Source organism: Lampris incognitus, chromosome 9, assembly GCF_029633865.1.
Source record: "Lampris incognitus isolate fLamInc1 chromosome 9, fLamInc1.hap2, whole genome shotgun sequence".
Lineage (NCBI taxonomy): Eukaryota > Metazoa > Chordata > Actinopteri > Lampriformes > Lampridae > Lampris > Lampris incognitus.
The window spans coordinates 39,264,327-39,282,067 of record NC_079219.1 but is presented as its reverse complement, the minus strand read 5'-3'; the positions used below and the strand labels follow the sequence as shown (position 1 = coordinate 39,282,067).

Here is a 17,741-nt window from a genome sequence, read left to right as displayed (position 1 = left end):
CTAACCACCTATGATTTAAACTGCTTAATTAAATATATCCAGTTCAAATGATGAAATACACAGATCATCAATTACTCAGCAACAGGAACCACTCTGTCCCTGAGCTTCTGCTCTAATGTAATTGATTGTGGGTTAACTTACAGAGCCACATGCATAATTAAAATCTACACTACATTTGGAACATGCAACTATCAAAATGCAATGTTTTGAACGAAAGAAAAAGCTGTAAACAAACACTCGATGTGGAACATTGAAGAAGCAGCTTACAGTATTCTGAAAAAGCAACAGTTTTCTATTTGATCTTCTGATAGTATTTATTGCCTGCCTGTGTTTTAGATCAGAAAAAGGCTCGGCTATGACAAATTACCCATCGATATCTTTGCACACATATCGTTAACTCATCAGGACTCTGTGCTGCACAGTTCAGAGGCCGAACAAAAATAGGCCTCCCTGTGTTGTGAAAGGAAAAAAAGAAGAAGACACAATGAAAACTTAGCATGGGAGAATGTGCTTTAAATAACCAAACATGCATGCAAGGCAGCCACTCAACTACAAGAGCAGTATTAGCACAACTCTTACAGTAAAACTGCATGAAGGGAATGCAAAATCAATGAAGTCAGCTACACCGGGAAGATATAGCACCAAAATAAACATTTTTTTTCCTCCCAATTTGGCATGACAAATTTCCTGGTCTCCTGAGTTTCACCAATGCACAACCACCATGGCAGCTGGACAGGGTGAAGACTACCAGTTGTGTCCTCTGATACACATGGAAGCAGCCAACCGCTTCTCTTCACCTGCCAGCTGCACGGTTCTCCACGGGGATGTACCGCATGTAGAGGTCCATAATAGAGGGTTGCAGTCCTGCAGGACCCAACACAAATGTTGCTGGTGCAGGATATTTTACTCTGATGTAGGTAGGAGCAGACGGTCAGATTAACATGGCCATGGGATAAGCGTGGGATGAAAATCTAAATTTAACATAGTAAAATAAGGTATATAGACAGGTATAGATGATTTTAATCACATGTGAATATGCATTAACCTCCACCTAAGTCTTCCGGTAAAAAAAAAAGTTTCATTTGCGACTGCTATGATGTAACCAAGCATGCCAGTCCTATAATGTTTTATAGGCAAAGTGTGAAAGATTGAGAGTTCAGCTGAAGTTGAGAAATGACTAAAAACAGACCATTATACCACTATGAAGAAAAGAGGTAAATTGGCCTTACAGGACACATTTTTATCTGTAGCTGGTTTGAATGATGAGAAAGAATTGGACTTTGTGAAGTGCAATACATGCTACAACTAATTTTAAATTCAGCTTTTAGTTTTGAAATAAGGTTTTAGTTGTGTTTTTATCTGAATTAATAATCAGATTTTTTTTCTTTTTTAGTCTGTGTTCTTTAATTATAAAGATCATGGCCTATCTTTTGTTGTTTGTGGGTTGGGAATAGAGAGGGATTCAATAGAAAACAATGCCCCGTGGGTGATAGTACGCAGAATATGCAGGAGTGGCAGGGAATGGGATGGAACGTCTGTGGGAGCGGGAAGGAATAGTCGGAAATCATGTGGTTGCAGGAGGGAGCAGTACTGAAAAAACAGTGTTGCGCAGCGCTCTAACCCACACCATTTCCTCCAGATCCCCTTGCAACTATACAGGTGCCCCATCACCTTCCCCTCGATTTCCCCTCAGGGATCATGAATAAAGTATTCTGAGTCTGAATCTGATTCACCAGTGGGACACATTAGTCGTAATGGTAAGACAGAATACCCTTCCCACACCAAGATATCTGAATATGGATCCCTACCCAGGAATGATGCCAACTGCAATCACTGTGACATCGGGCCAAGCTTGAGGAGTTTTGAACCTGGATTTGAATGAAGATTCTGAAAGTTGGGTGGTTAGTGTAATAGTCCAGTACACCACCTGAGTACCACTCAAGATAAACACATTTAAGCATATTCCACACAAGAGGTGCATGTATTTTTCAGATACTACTTTTATTGGCGTTCCATAATTTCATAGCAAAAGGACCATATAGGCCTCAGCAATATTAGGCATGAGTCAGACTGATATTACATCTGCATCTTTCATATCCACGATGTGTTTTCAAGCAAGGGCAGACATGGCCAGCGTAGGCAAGTCTTGAGTTTTGGTCTTGTTTTTCCCCACTCAGTGGAACTTCAAGGCCAATCTTTAGATAATAGCCTTTCGGTCGACTGACCCAAATGACAATCATGTGAGAAAAAGGAGCCTGAAGATTAATCAATAGATCAATAGTTTGACTTAACAGCAGAAAGACAGACATGCAGTAAAGAGGGGTCAAAAGTATAGTGAAATAGAACAAGTAGAAAACAAGAGAAAAGGGATGTGCAAATAAGAAATTTATAGGATTATATATGAACCATCTGGACAAAGATTGACGTATTCCAATGGGCTTCAACAATTTGCCCTCAATATGAAAATATTATGAGCCCACCAGCTATGAGCTAATGGTAAAGTCTCAATGTGATCATGTGATGCAATACTTTACACTGTTTGCATTACCTCCAGAGGCTTCAGTGCATTTGATGTGCAGTACACTCGACTAAAAACATCACACTGGCTACCATATATCACTGTGCTTAACCTACAGATTACATACACTACCGTTCAAAAGTTTGGGATCACCCAAACAATTTCGTGTTTTCCATGAAAAGTCACACTTATTCACCACCATATGTTGTGAAATGAATAGAAAATAGAGTCAAGACATTGACAAGGTTAGAAATAATGATTTGTATTTGAAATAAGATTTTTTTTTACATCAAACTTTGCTTTCGTCAAAGAATCCTCCATTTGCAGCAATTACAGCATTGCAGACCTTTGGCATTCTAGCTGTTAATTTGTTGAGGTAATCTGGAGAAATTGCACCCCACGCTTCCAGAAGCAGCTCCCACAAGTTGGATTGGTTGGATGGGCACTTCTTTGAGCAGATTGAGTTTCTGGAGCATCACATTTGTGGGGTCAATTAAACGCTCAAAATGGCCAGAAAAAGAGAACTTTCATCTGAAACTCGACAGTCTATTCTTGTTCTTAGAAATGAAGGCTATTCCATGCGAGAAATTGCTAAGAAATTGAAGATTTCCTACACCGGTGTGTACTACTCCCTTCAGAGGACAGCACAAACAGGCTCTAACAGGTACTATTTAATGAAGATGCCAGTTGGGGACCTGTGAGGCGTCTGTTTCTCAAACTAGAGACTCTAATGTACTTATCTTCTTGCTCAGTTGTGCAACGCGGCCTCCCACTTCTTTTTCTACTCTGGTTAGAGCCTGTATTTTACTACAAAGCCACGCTGTTGTAACACGTGCAGAATGTGGCTTGGCATTGTCTTGCTGAAATAAGCAGGGACGTCCCTGAAAAAGACATCTTTTGGATGGCAGCATATGTTGCTCCAAAACCTGTATGTACCTTTCAGCATTAATGGTGCCTTCATGTGCAAGTTACCCATGATGCCATGGGCACTAACACATCCCCATACCATCACAGATGCTGGCTTTTGAACTTTGCGCTGATAATAATCTGGATGGTCCTTTTCCTCTTTAGCCCGGAGGACACGACGTCCATGATTTCCAAAAACAATTTGAAATTTGGACTCGTCAGACCACAGCACACTTTTCCACTTTGCATCAGTCCATCTCAGATGAGCTTGGGCCCAAAGAAGCCGGCGGCGTTTCTGGGTGTTGTTGATATATGGCTTTCGCTTTGCATGGTAGAGTTTTAACTTGCACTTGTAGAAGTAGCGATGAACTGTGTTAACTGATGATGGTTTTCCGAAGCGTTCCTGAGCCCACGTGGTAATATCCTTTACAGAATGATGTCGGTTTTTAATGCAGTGCCACCTGAGGGGTCAAAGGTCACGGGCATTCAATGTTGGTTTTCGGCCTTGCCGCTTACGTGTAGAGATTTCTCCGGATTCTCTGAATCTGTTGATGATGTTATGGACTGTAGATGATGAAATCCCTAAATTCATGAGCAAAGCTGAAGCAAAACGTCAATAATCAAGTTCCCACGTTCTCTGTTGAACTGTTGTTTTTACAGATTCTGAAATTGCGAAAAGAATAAACTCTTCATAAAAGTTGTCACTAGTGCATCTGTGACTCTTTTGCTTGAAATACGAGGGTTCCGGCAGGTTTCAATTTGAGACTTTTTAAAACCTTTTTAAGATCACTGAATAAAATTTAAGACCTATTTCACAGGAAAAAATAACGAAGGAAAACTACTCTGAAAGAATAAAAAAAAGTCCTAGAATTTCTCACAAAGTAAATTTATCAACGTCCAACAAGAACATCACGTTCCATCAGAATAATTCTTTCAATGAACATGCAGTAAAAAACAACTACAATACAGGCACCTCCTACAGATTACAGATTATGTGTGGGGGTACGAATGGAGTTTGGGGACAGTTAGTGTGCGTTTATATCTGCCAGTCACACACTGGTCTATACACAGCTGCACATTTTACAGAATACTGAGTGTATGTGTATTTGTCTGTGTGTCTGTCTAACAAGAGCTAGTTTCTGATCTCTTCTTCCTTGGCCACAATCCCCTTTTCAATGATTTCAAGCTCAGCCAACTTCTCCTTGTGGCCCCTCCTCAGAATATTTGACTTGGCGATGATGAGCTCTGCCATTTTGCTGCCAGCCTTGCCCTCTGCCTCTTCTGCAAACCTGTCTGCATCTCTGGCCAGACCTTCAGACACCTCTAGGATGGTTCCCCTTCTCTTTTTCAGTTCCTCCAGGTGATCCTCTACAGCCTTTCTCTTCTGACCCTGTGCTTCCAACTCCTTCTTCCTTCTCTCCTGACTGAGGTGGACACGGTAGCTGGACCTGGCTGATGCCACAGAATTCAGGAGCTCCTTAGTGAGTGGGACCTTGGTAACACCTCTGTGTAGAGTGACATAGTAATCGCACACAAGCCTGTGAGCAACAACAGTGTCCTCGTGCATATTGCAAGTCTCTACGTCCTTTTTTAGGTCTCTCTTGATGTATTCTGCTCAACCAAATTTTGTGATGTAGGCAGTTTTGTCACCACCGCACGCAATGTTTTCGCTATTTCTGAATCCAGGAACATGCTTATAAAAAGCTCACCTATGTCCTCATTGGTGCTGTAGGAATAGTGTTTAGCTACAGTATTTAGTGTCCAAAGCACCTCTGCTTTTAGGGTTGGCATAGACCCAAATGTTGTCTGGAGATCGATTATCCTTGATGTTGTTATGGGAGTTGCTGCACTTGATGCTCCCGCAGCAGTGGCGAACACCGAACACATGACAAGACGTTTGTTGTTGGCTTTTCAGTTGGGTTTTGTGTTTCTCTGACTGACCATGTGATTCTAAAGCCTTTACCCTCAATGTCCCGAGTTTAATAGTTTTCTTGCATAAGATGCAGCAGGCTTCAAAAATATTCCCCTCCACTGGTTTCAACCAAGCACTAAACGTGCTTTTTTCCAACCGCTGGTAGTTGAATTTGCACTTCCTCATGAAGTTAGAAAAGTAGCAGACAGAAGTTAAAGACTTTAGCATTCATTTATCTCTTGGCTTGGACTGACAGCACGACACACACTACAGGATACAAACACAAAACACTAGTTCAGTGTTCTCCAATGAATTGACCGGGGAGCTGCAAAGTAATGACTATTGGTTCCATGTTGTTTTCTTTCAATACGGATTATTGGAGTGGAACTAACGATTACTGTAGTGCTTACATTGCAGCCCTGACATTTCCCCCAACACATTTAACCTGTCAGAGAAGTAATATTTTTAAGACCTATCAAAATCCTATTTAAGACCAAAAGACACATTTAGATCACATTAAAGACCAGGAACCCTGAATATGCAAGGGCTGTGCTGCCATGGAGATGACTTGAATGCCACAAGGCTGTCTCACCTGGTGGGTAGCTGAGTCTGTCAGGTGGCATGGAGAGAAGTGAGTCAACGATGGCTGCCCTTCGCTGGAGAAGGGTTGAGATCATCTCGAATCCCTCTGGGCCCAGCAGCTCAAACAGCTGGAGGAGAGTAGGGAGAGAGGACAGGGCGTAAAATCAGCAGCCTTGAGGAAAATAATACCACATAAGAGTTAACGCGCACATGTGCACACATAATATGCATTCCCCCTCACACCTCCCCCCAACCTGCAACACGCCTCCAGTGCCAAAAATGAGCACCTGGTAATTACCATCCGCCTGCTACAGAATAAGCTTGCCGCCTAGTCTCCAAAACATTGCCACCTGGCTCTTTGCTGCTGACAGAAAAACAAATAAACAAAAAATCCTGGGTATCATACAGAGCTGGAAACAACACGACAGAACCAGAAAATAACAAGCAAACTACGGTGGAGGCTGTGATGTGATGATGTCATAGTGTACAGCACATCTTCCTACAAAGCAGGAACTAATATTTAATTTTCATATTTTAGTTAGAGGGAAAAAGTCAACAAGAATAATTTGAAACCAGAATAGAATATTGTCCATCTACAAACTGAGGTATAGTTTCCTCTTTCAGTGTACCCTCTCCTGGGAAGCAACAATCAGCAGGGGACTAAAACAGCGGACACACTTTGATGTGAGGTCAGCATCCCCCTTTGTTGGGGTGAGTTTTGTTTGTCTCAGTGGTCTCTTTTATATCTGTTCTAAACTTCTATTGGTCTTTGTGTAATGCAAGGTTGTTGTTTTTTTTTCTTTCCATTTTAGCATTTCTGGGTGTGCCTATGTGTTCATGTTATGTGTGCCTTGCGTTTCAGTGGCCCAAAGAGAAACTATTTTATGGACTCTCATGAATTTTGTCCTTGAGAGTTGATTGAATAGGTGAGGGTAAGGTGAGCACCCCCCTGGGAGTGAGAAACGCTCTTTCCTTCAGATGAATTGGACACACTTAACCACCTTGCAAGCAAGCCTGGCTCTAAGCCTGGCTCAGTACATGAACTACGAACACAACTCCACATCCAAGACGCTCAGGCTCCTAACTCTGAATGTGCTTAGAGTAAGAATATACAGCACTGTTTAACACTACAACGACCAGGATTTCACTCCTACATAAAATGACCATGGGCGGTCAAAATGACTGCCCACGGTTTTCAAACTCTATATTCTGTCAAGATAAATACCCAATTGAGATATTAATGCATTAAATATGTTAGTATGTCTGTTAAGAAACGACTGACACCAAAATTAACATTTTAACAACGTTAATACTATTTTTCAAACAACTTAAAATGGCCACTGTCCAACACCTGTAAATACTGCAATGCCTCGGTGGTAGTCATGGTGCGTCTGTAACCAGAAATGTTCGCAATAATCAAAAATCAAGTTTAGACTATTACTCTGCACTGGAGAATGCTAGTGTGTTTCTAGGACAGAGCAATGAATTTCACGAAGGAAATGACATGAACAACACACGTCATAAATAGTGACATGACGCACATGATCATGAGCAAATTACACAGTCATTTTGACCATTCATGGTCATTTTAGGTAGATTTTAGCATAACTTTTTTTTTGTGCAATTGATCTAAAACTAATTTTAATGCAGTGAGCGGCAGGTCTGTATCCTTTTTTCCCCCCACAAACTTATTAAACTTTGAAAATCCAAAAGGGACAAAATGACCGGCTTGGTCGTTCTAGCGTTAAGTCTGAAGTTCCAGTGGTCATCCATGTTCAAGCCTATTTAAACATGTTCAGCAGGGAAAGGAGAACACTTCAGCATACCTCCTCCTCTCCTCAGACTACTCTATATTTTCAGTGCGCCACTTTGAAATGATCCATCTCTTTGCTTGTCTACCTCCCTCTATCTTTTAAGTGCGGCCACGCTGTCACAATATGATGTCAAATTACCTTTCAAATCAGCCATATAACCAAACGACTTTTCTTTGCGTTCGCTTCCCTACTCCAAGCGTAAAATGTCATCATTCTGGGGCAACAAATGAGAAATAATAAGAAGCAGCTTCTCCTCTCTGTCAGGTTTAATGGCACTGAGTGCAAAGCCTTTAAACTTTGCTGTAGACTTTCGAGTCAGAGAGAGAGAGTAAGAGAGGCATGGAGAGTGTATGTGCACACAATCATACACACACGGACGGACACACACTCATGCACGTACAAGCATGCACACACAAAGGGCATTCTACATCTAAAGATGTCAGTGGGAGAGTTGGCTTCCAAATGTCAGCTACGTGAGCAACATCAGGACATTGCAGCTCGCACAGGTAGCATGATGCTGCTTCTGCTGTGGAGAGGTAGAAATGTGAGGGCAGAGAAAGAAGACAGGAAGAATGAACAAAAAAAATAATAACAAGGGGAGAAAAAGCGTGAGAGGGAGGGTGAGAGATAAATGATGTAAAGAACTCAAGTTATGACTGGGGGGGTGTCAGAGGGAGACATGCAGAAGGACAGAACGAAGTAGAAATGTTCTCATTCATAAGTGAATGTAATGAATGCAACAAATCTGTTTTCAACAGGCATATTTCAACAAGGTTTCACCAAGGCAAGCCACAACACTGTGGCCTACAGAGGGCACCCTTATCGTGACCTTTATGGACTATTACATAGACTGAATTCTCTCTCAAACACATACATACACAAAACCAGCACAAATACAAACAGGAGAAGAAAGACAAACACACACACACACACACACACACACACATTGATGGGAAAAGCAGAGCAGAAAGAAAATCACACTGTTAATAATATTAATTATCTGAGCCCCTGAAGATAGAGAAAGGAGGTCGCAGAATTAAGCACCTGCATTAATGGGTTGGGCATTACGCCTGGCAACTCATCAATCACTTTCACTTCTCCAGCCAGTCTTAAAACCCCATATTACTCTCTCCCTCCCGCCAAGACTTATTTTCGCCAAATCTTTAAAATCTTGAGAAACCGGCTAGTTTAAAGCCAATCCCTTTGTGTTTATAACATTAAAGACTCTTAATAATCCTGACTCAAGACAAAGATCCTCATATTCAGAGAAGTTAAGGTCAAAGCTCTGCAGCAATTCAAACTGTGGTCTAAAGGCCAAGGTTGACTCAGTTTGAGAGGCATGTCGAAGATAGAGCCACATCTCTGGATAAAATCCATGATGCAAAAGTTGATGAAGGTCACGGTTTTAGGATCAAGAGAAATTCTTACTTCTTAAGCTTACCTGTCCAACAGGTAAAACTTCAGGGTACTGAAATACCAAATTGAGTTCCTTTTTTAAAATCAATTTTATATTAGCTTTGCAGGACCAAAATGAACATACAGTAGCTCCTTGCATCCTTTTTTTAGACTAAATTTTGATTTGCTGAGAAGTTTAAATTTGCTAATTTGTTTTCAATTCAAATATCTCTCCTAGATGACAAAAGAAGTAAATCTGTTGAAAAACATATTAAACCCACAACCACACCAAATGATATTAACTGATGGCAAGCCAAATCTCTGCAATAGCACACTAGTTTGAAGTTGAATACATGTAAATCCTGAATCAGAAGTTGATTAACACAAAATGTATACACCCTGATATAGTCCTGATATTTGTGGTTTTAAAAAATTCTGATATCCAAATCAACTTTGCAGATAATCACATTCATTCACTCATTCTCCAAACTGCTTGTCCTTACTCTGGATGATGGGGCCAGGATGCTAGAGCCTATCCCAGCAGTCATTGGGTGGCAGGTGGGGAGACACCCTGGACAGGCCGCCAGTCCATCACAGGGCCGACACAAGCACATACTATATTCACACCCAAGGACATTTACGGACAATTCACCTGACCTACATGTCTTTTGACTGTGGAAGGAAAACAGAGCACCTGGAGGTAACCCACGCAGACATGGGGAGAACATGCAAACTCCACACAGAGGACAACCCCCAAGGTTGGACAACCTCAGGGCTCGAACCCAGGACCTTCTTGCTGTGAGGCGACCACACTAACCACTGTGCCACCGTGCCGTGCAGAGAATCACAACTTTTTATTATTTTTTCAGCTTTAAGTCAAGACCAGCCGAGAAAGATGATTAAATGCCATTGACATATCCTCCTTTGTGTTTATGTTTCCTTCGTTTGTATGGGCAGTTGTTCAAACTGCACCAAACTAAAATACTTCGATTCTATCTAGGATGCCTGTTTACTCCAAATTAAACTCTAGTTAGGTAATACTTCTTCTTTCGGCTTGTTCCCTGTTTCTCAGGGGTCACCACAGCAGATTTTACAGTTTCCATCGGTACCTTGTGAGGGCACAGCAACAATGGTGATCATTGTTAACCTGGGCCTCGACTGATCCAGTATAGAGTCTTGACTGATCCAGTATGGTCTTGTCAATCTGCATACTAATTTGGCAAAATTTTATGTCGGATGCCCTTCCTGACACAATCACCAACCCTGTGGATGTAGTTAGTTAATACTAGTTTGATAATATTACGTGGCCGAGTTACTTTCATCACATCAGTCACAAAGAACTTAATTAGCTACCAAGACAGACCAGTTTTGGTGAGGGCAGTGAGTACAGAATGTTTAAGAGAATTTAAAAGAAACAACAGCTGTGCCATTCTGACATGAATTAGCCATCATCAGAAACATTTGCTGCCTTTTAGTAATTACAGAAAAGTCAAATCTTTGTGTTGATTTTCTTGGGTAAAATAATCAAAAAATCAGACTCAACAAGAGTTTTGGTCACTCTGTTATGGCCAAAGATAAAGCTTAGTTTCACTAAAGACTAGTAAATTTTACCAAATTGTTGTACTTTGAAGACCATGGTATTTTAGATGAGATTAAACCCAGTTTTCAGAGCTTAGATTCCACACATACCTCATTTTGCAGCTCGTCGTCACTCTTGTGGGAGGTCAACATCTCAAACAGCGAGGTACATAGCTCCTCTAGACTAGATGAAATCATGTTCCCCGCACTCAGGTACTTTTCCACCTCTGCCCTTAGGATGGCTCCATCCACAGAATCGGGAGCAGAAACCTCAGACCCAGACCCATAAGTCTGGACCCCAACACTCCCTGCCAGGTGATCACTGAAGATGCTGTTAAAGCCAAGTTCAACTTTCTCCTCAAAACCCCCATCCCAGGACAGGGTTTCAAGTGGGTCAAGGGTATAGCTGTCATAGGAGAAGGTGATGTTGTTTCCAAAGGTGGGGCCACATTGGGGGTTGGGGCCACTATGTTCCCGGAAAAAGTTTTCCACCAGGGACTCTCCAAGCAAATCCATGACCCGTGCCACAGCAGCACAGGAGGCTTCAGCAGATGAAGCTGGGAAGGCGCCAAACATGTGCTTGATAGCTCTTGTCTCTTCAGTACCCACATAGTCTTTATTGTGGAATGTCTCAAAAAGAAAGACAGCAGCACTTTCAATGGCCTCCTGACCATGTTCAGCCCCCACTGTCAGAGAATACAAAAACAAGATATTTAGCTATTATTGTCATGACCATTCTCCATGTCAATTAAAATGAAATTCTAAATGTCATTACCCTGAAACATTGAATGACATTAGAGTCAAGGTTGTGTTGGTCAGTTTAATGATGATGATTTTTTTATTGCTGCCATAATAACCATAACCATTATTTCTACCATAAATGATATTCACCAATGTCATTTTGTATTGCTATCATACAAGCGTTGAGCTATTACTCAAGAGTAGCATTATCAGTTACAGGCTACAGTCAGTGCTCATCATGGATGTCTTTGCACGTCATTGTATTATTATTCCAAAAAATCCATGCTTAGCTTGAGCTGGGCTTAATATAAAGGAACACAGAGTAATTGCTCAATTGCAAAAAAACAAGGTCAACAATAGAGAGAAATATTTTCCAAAAAGGAGGTTGTCGAGGCAGAGAAAAGCCAGAAGCTGAAAAGGATTTAAACTAATCAAAATGGTCAGAAAGCGTCTGAGTCTTGCTTGCACATAGTAAACCAGTTTGTCTGCTTTCATCCTCTGTGAAGTGTGTTAAAAGCCTCTTAAAAGCTTCTCTTTATTTGAATCTAGTTAATCTAAAGCACAAGCTGAAAACAGAGAGTGGTAGAGAGTATCATGATAACAATCTCAGTTATTTAAGACTGAAAGTGATAAACAGAAAAAACAAACATTATTTATGTATTTATTTATCTATTATTTATGTGGGACCAGAGTGGGGGGGGGGATCAAATGTAAAAAAAACAAAAAAGGTCCTTAGTGTTAATTATAATTCACTGTACCTGTTAAATTAATAAATACATTTATAAAAAAAATTGGCTTTCATTAAATTGCTACAATAAATTACTCATGAAAGGTGTGTGGCCTATATCTGAGGTTGAGGAGGGTTAGACTGTAGCATAATATTTTTGACCTATTTACTTCTCTTGACAGCGTCAATACTTTAATTTGCTAACATTTCAGAATAGTAGCTCATTATTTTACAAACACATTAAGTCCTGTATCCTTGAACATTCAAGAGTATCAATATGAAATCCAGATTCATACACGAGCATTTTGCTAAGGATTAGAATTACCCTGAGCACCCTTCCCTGGGCTCTTAAACCAGCACCCATAGAGATGTCCATCTGAATAATGGACAGGCCGACTCTGCTATCTATCAGACATGCAGTTAGTCTTAAACAGGGAGCAGAAACTCTGCATAGTCTTTCTATCTTCTCCACTCCTCCAGTTCTTACCACAGATGCAATAAGAATAGGATTAAGAGTAGTGGGATAGGTTCATCCATGCATACAACTAGGGATGACTTCTCAACAATTTTATTTTCGCACCAATTTGAAGCACATTATAAGCCTATAGTACCTTATAAAATGCATTTATAAAGCTCAGTGGTAAAATTATTGCACATTGCAAAACCCGCAATGTGGTAATCTGAGTTTATTCATAAATACTGTAGCGGTTGTTACTGCTGCAGAGACACTTAACCATGCTGTTATTGTCAATGGTGGCCCCCCTGACAGCCAATTAAAATTGATATGTAAATGAGGTGTTGCATATTGAACAACCCCCGATCACGCAAGACTGTATGCAAGCACAGTTAAATCACCAACTAGAGGGATCGGAAAGGGGGGAAAAAATGTTTTTGGTAGCAAAGTCCCACTAAGAGAGGAGGTTATCATCTCTGGGGGTAAAATGTCTTTGTAATCTAATGGCTGGGTATTCCTCCTGTAATAAATCACCATTTTCCCTCATGCACTACCAATGAAATGACCGCAATGTTTTCAAAGAATCCAAATCAGTTAAATGGAGACTTCCCCTAAAATATAATCCAGAACAGACAATTGACAATACAGTGCCAATTGCCAAATTCAACCTCATAGTTTGGCTAACAACACCTATTTCCAAGGGCTGCCCTTTTTCAAAATATGGATAATCATAAATTGGAATCCATATCGTCAAGGCCAGGGGTGTCACACCGTGTGTCATAGAGGGCCAAGAGGCTGCAGGTTTTCATTCCAACCGATCACTAGGAACCGCACTGACCTACCTGCAAAATCTTAACTATGTATATATTTGCCTCATCTCTTTGTTTAACCTTAGGAAGGCTACCATCTACGCCAGGGGTGGGCAATCTTATCCAGAAAGGGCCAGTGTGGGTGAAGGTTTTTGCTCCAACCAAGCAATTACACACCTGTGTCTCCTAATCAAGTTCCTCAACAAAGACACTACTGGTTGATTAGTGGGATCAGGTGTGTAACTGTTTGGTTGGAACAAAAACCTTCACCCACACTGGCCCTTTCTAGATAAAATTGCTCACCACTGATCCACGCCCACTTCAAAAGGGCCGAGCATCAAATCTAAGTTTTTACCTCCCCTGGCTCACTGGCTCAAAAATAGTGGAATGAATATGGATAGAGATCAATCTCAATATCCATCCATTATCTGAACCGCTTATCCTGCTCTCAGGGTCACAGGGATGCTGAAGCCTATCCCAGCAGTCATTGGGTGACAGGCGGGGAGACACCCTGGACAGGCTGCCAGGCCATCACAGGGCTGACACCTAGGGACAATTTGGTACGGCCGATTCATCTGACCTATATGTCTTTGGACTGTGGGAGGAAACTGGAGCACCCGAAGGAAACCCACGCAAACATGGGGAGAACATGTAAAATCCACACAGAGGACGACCCGGGACAACCCCCAAGGTTGGACTACCCCGGCACTCGAACCCAGGACCTTCTTGCTGAGAGGCAACTGCGCTAACCACCACACCACCGTGCCACCAGTAGTAGGGATAGAAAATGTATATTCTGTAGTTGGCTGAAATTGGCCAACCAGTAGATGTTTCTTTGTCTGAGAAAAAGGTGTATAAGGAAAAGATCTCCCTTGTTTGCAGAGCACCTCACCAAGATAAATGTGGACATTGCAAGGAGAGCACGAATACTATAGAGACAGAGTAAGATCCAGGTGACATGGACAGCAGGCTGCAAAATATTCATTGAGCTGAATGGGTCAACACCAGAGGCAGCTTATCATACAGAACATAGATTAACTGCACAAATTTGATGTATGAAAGCTTGGCGAGCAATCACAACAAGCTCACACAGTACGAAAACATGAAGATCAACATAACAAGGCAACTGAACTCACTAAACAAACCCATGTCAAGTTGGGACAGAAATCACTCATCCACAGAATATGAAAAACTGGACTTGAAAACTTTCAAATATACTGAATATAAATCAACAGACATTGAAATTATATAGACCCTGAGAACAATTTCTACAAGAACACACACACATTGTGAATACTACACAGAAGACCAGTTCAAAATAAATGTAAAAATGGATGGCGCAGTATAAATAATTCACTTCAACAGCAGAAGCCTTAGTTCGAACCTTTCAAAGATCAATCACTGCTTAAGAAAAGTGGACAAGAAATTCACAGTAATTGCAATATCTGAGACTTGGCTTGGCGAAGAACAGACACACATGGCTGAGACTGAGAGACACAAAATGTTTTGCATTAACATGACACAAACAAAAGTTGGGACAGTTGCACTATACATCGATGAAAATTATAAATGTAAATGGAAGTGGAAATTCATGTAAGTGAAAATTCATCCATCCATCCATTATCCAAACTGCTTATCCTGCTCTCAGGGTTGCGGGGATGCTGGAGCCTATCCCAGCAGTCATTGGGCAGCAGGCGGGGAGACACCCTGTACAGGCCGCCAGGCCATCACAGGGCTGACACATTCACACCTAGGGACAATTTAGTATGGCCGATTCACCTGACCTACATGTATTTGGACTGTGGAAGGAAACCGGAGCACCCGGAGGAAACCCACGGAGACATAGGGAGAACATGCAAACTCCATGCAGAAGAGGACCCAGGATGACCCCCAAGGTTGGACAACCCCGGGGTTTGAACCCAGGACCTTCTTGCTGTGAGACAATTGTGCTAACTACTGTGCCCCCATAACACATAGTGCTTCACTAATTGATAATATATTTACTAATCTTATCGATAAGGAAGTAAGAAGTGGACTATTATAAAAAATAAGGGATCATCTGCCAGTCTTTGCAATCATAGCCATAGGACCAAGAATGACACTAACACAGTCAAAATAATTAGATACAAATCAAAAGACGCTACCAACTCCTTTAAACAAGACTTAATGAAACAAGACTGGAATATTGTCTATGTAGACCTATGCCTATGTAGCCTATGACACATTTCTGTCCATAACAACTGCTTTCTATGAAAAAAATGGCCCTCTAATAAAGTAGTGGAACAAAAATATGCTGAGAAACTGTGGCTAAGGGAATATTAATCACATCATCCAAGCGAGAAAAAAAAATCTAATGCATAAAGAACTATTTAAGAAAGAACAGCAGAGGCCGAAGACACGTATAAAACAAAAAACACATAAAACACACACAAACATACACACACACACACATATATATAGTGTTTTTACCCGAAACCGTCAATGGTGTTGTAAGTGCTCAACTAATGAGGAGTGGAATATCAACACGGATACAAGAAAAAAAGTTTTAACGCATTGCAGTACAGGCCTGTTTTGTGTGTCTCGCACGCATCGGCTGCTAATGTGGTTAAAGAAAGAATCATGCAATTTACGTTGCCCAGCGTCACACCCCTAATTTCGGTTGGACAGCAACCAATCAAAAAGTACTCAACAAACACGGTCAAAATGAGTACGCCAAATGTTCAGCAGGTTATTTCATCCCACAACACAAGCATCATGGCCAAGGCACAGACCCCTCACCACAACCAAACACCTCCAACTGCAAATGCCTTGTTAAGGCATCGTGTCCTCTTGAAGGAAAATGCCAGATAGAGGGAGTCATCTACCAGGCATCGGTGACAAGAGAAGATAACTAAAATGTGCACACTTATGTGGGATTAACAGAGGGCCCTTTTAAAATTAGGTTTAATGCCCATATGAGTAGCTTCAGAAATGAACATGCAAAAAATGCAACGGCCTTAAGCCACCACAGTTGGTCACTGGTAGACAAGAGTATCAGTTATTCTGTCTCATGGAAAATCCTTGCAAAGAGTAGTGCATACTCAGTTAGAGGTAAAAGATGTAACCTGTGCTTGGTAGAAAAATATGGTAACACTTTAGCATGGGGAACGTAGTCACCATTAATTAGGTGCTTATTAGCATGCAAATTAGCAACATATTGGCTCTTAATTGGTCATTATTACGTACTCATTAATGCCTTATTCTGCATGGCCTTATTATACAACCAGTAAGCCATTAACTATGAGTTTTCCCTCTATAACCTCAGAATTATTGCTTATTAGTAGTACCATCTCAATATGCTTTGCGTAGTATGGACTTTATAAGGTGGTAGTACCACAAGAAGAGTTATTCTCCCTTACTAACACTTAATGAATATGGTCTGTTCTTACATAACAAAACACAAAACTACAAATGTTAATAGTGTTAAATTACTGTAAATTAAGTTTTTGTTACTTAGAATATGTTCCCCATACTAAAGTGACCTCTTGATCATTACTAATTCACTAGTAATTAAGTTTTTTTATGTTCCCCATACTAAAGTGTTACCTCGAAGAAGAAAAAAACTCCTTTATAACTATAAGTAAAACGTCTCCCCCCCAGATGATACACATATGACGTTTATTGTTTTTTTTAATATTTCTTAATATTTTAACTGCCGTTCCTTCCAACTGTACCCCAACACCACCCCAATATATAATTCATATAAGTTACCTTGTTATATTTTTAATGTACGCCATTTCAACAGTGCCCTGGCCCCAAAATGCTTTTCAAAACAAACCCCAGTTCCATTGGTTGTAATGTTTTCTACCCCTCTATTGGCTGCTGTGTATCGTAAGTACCTACCCCATCACGACTGATAGTCGTGATGGTGTAGAAAGTAAAGATATATGTGTTAAAGAAACAATATTTATAAGAGGGACTGACGAAAAAATTATTGGCACTAAAAAAAACCCTAAAGAGCAAGAAGTACACAGACTGGAATGGTATTCACATGTTTAAGGTTAAAAATATTATCGAATTTATAGCAAAACCCCTGACACATCTGTAACCAGTCTCTACAAACCGGTGTCATAAAGTCATACCAATATCTAAAGCTGGAGACAAACATGTACTCTCAAACTACAGATCTGTTTCCCTGCTTCCACGGTTCTCTAAAATACCGGAATTTTTTTTTATTATACAAGACTAGGTGATTTTATCAACACAAGTGTTTGAACAACAATATGGTTTTAGAGCTAACAGGACAGCTTCATTTGCACTAATAGA

General features: G+C 40.8%; 1 protein-coding gene across 1 annotated transcript in view; it reads right to left on the bottom strand.

Annotated features, from left to right (window-relative positions):
* Positions 1 to 17,741, bottom strand: part of ascc3 (activating signal cointegrator 1 complex subunit 3) — a 252,364-nt gene that overhangs the window by 193,848 nt on the left and 40,775 nt on the right. Inside the window, exons 4-5 of the mRNA XM_056285681.1 lie at positions 10,817 to 11,391; positions 5,929 to 6,046 (exon numbers count right to left, since the gene is read on the bottom strand). Coding sequence (XP_056141656.1) covers positions 5,929 to 6,046; positions 10,817 to 11,391 — 693 coding nt within the window. The remainder of the gene's footprint in view (positions 1 to 5,928; positions 6,047 to 10,816; positions 11,392 to 17,741) is intronic.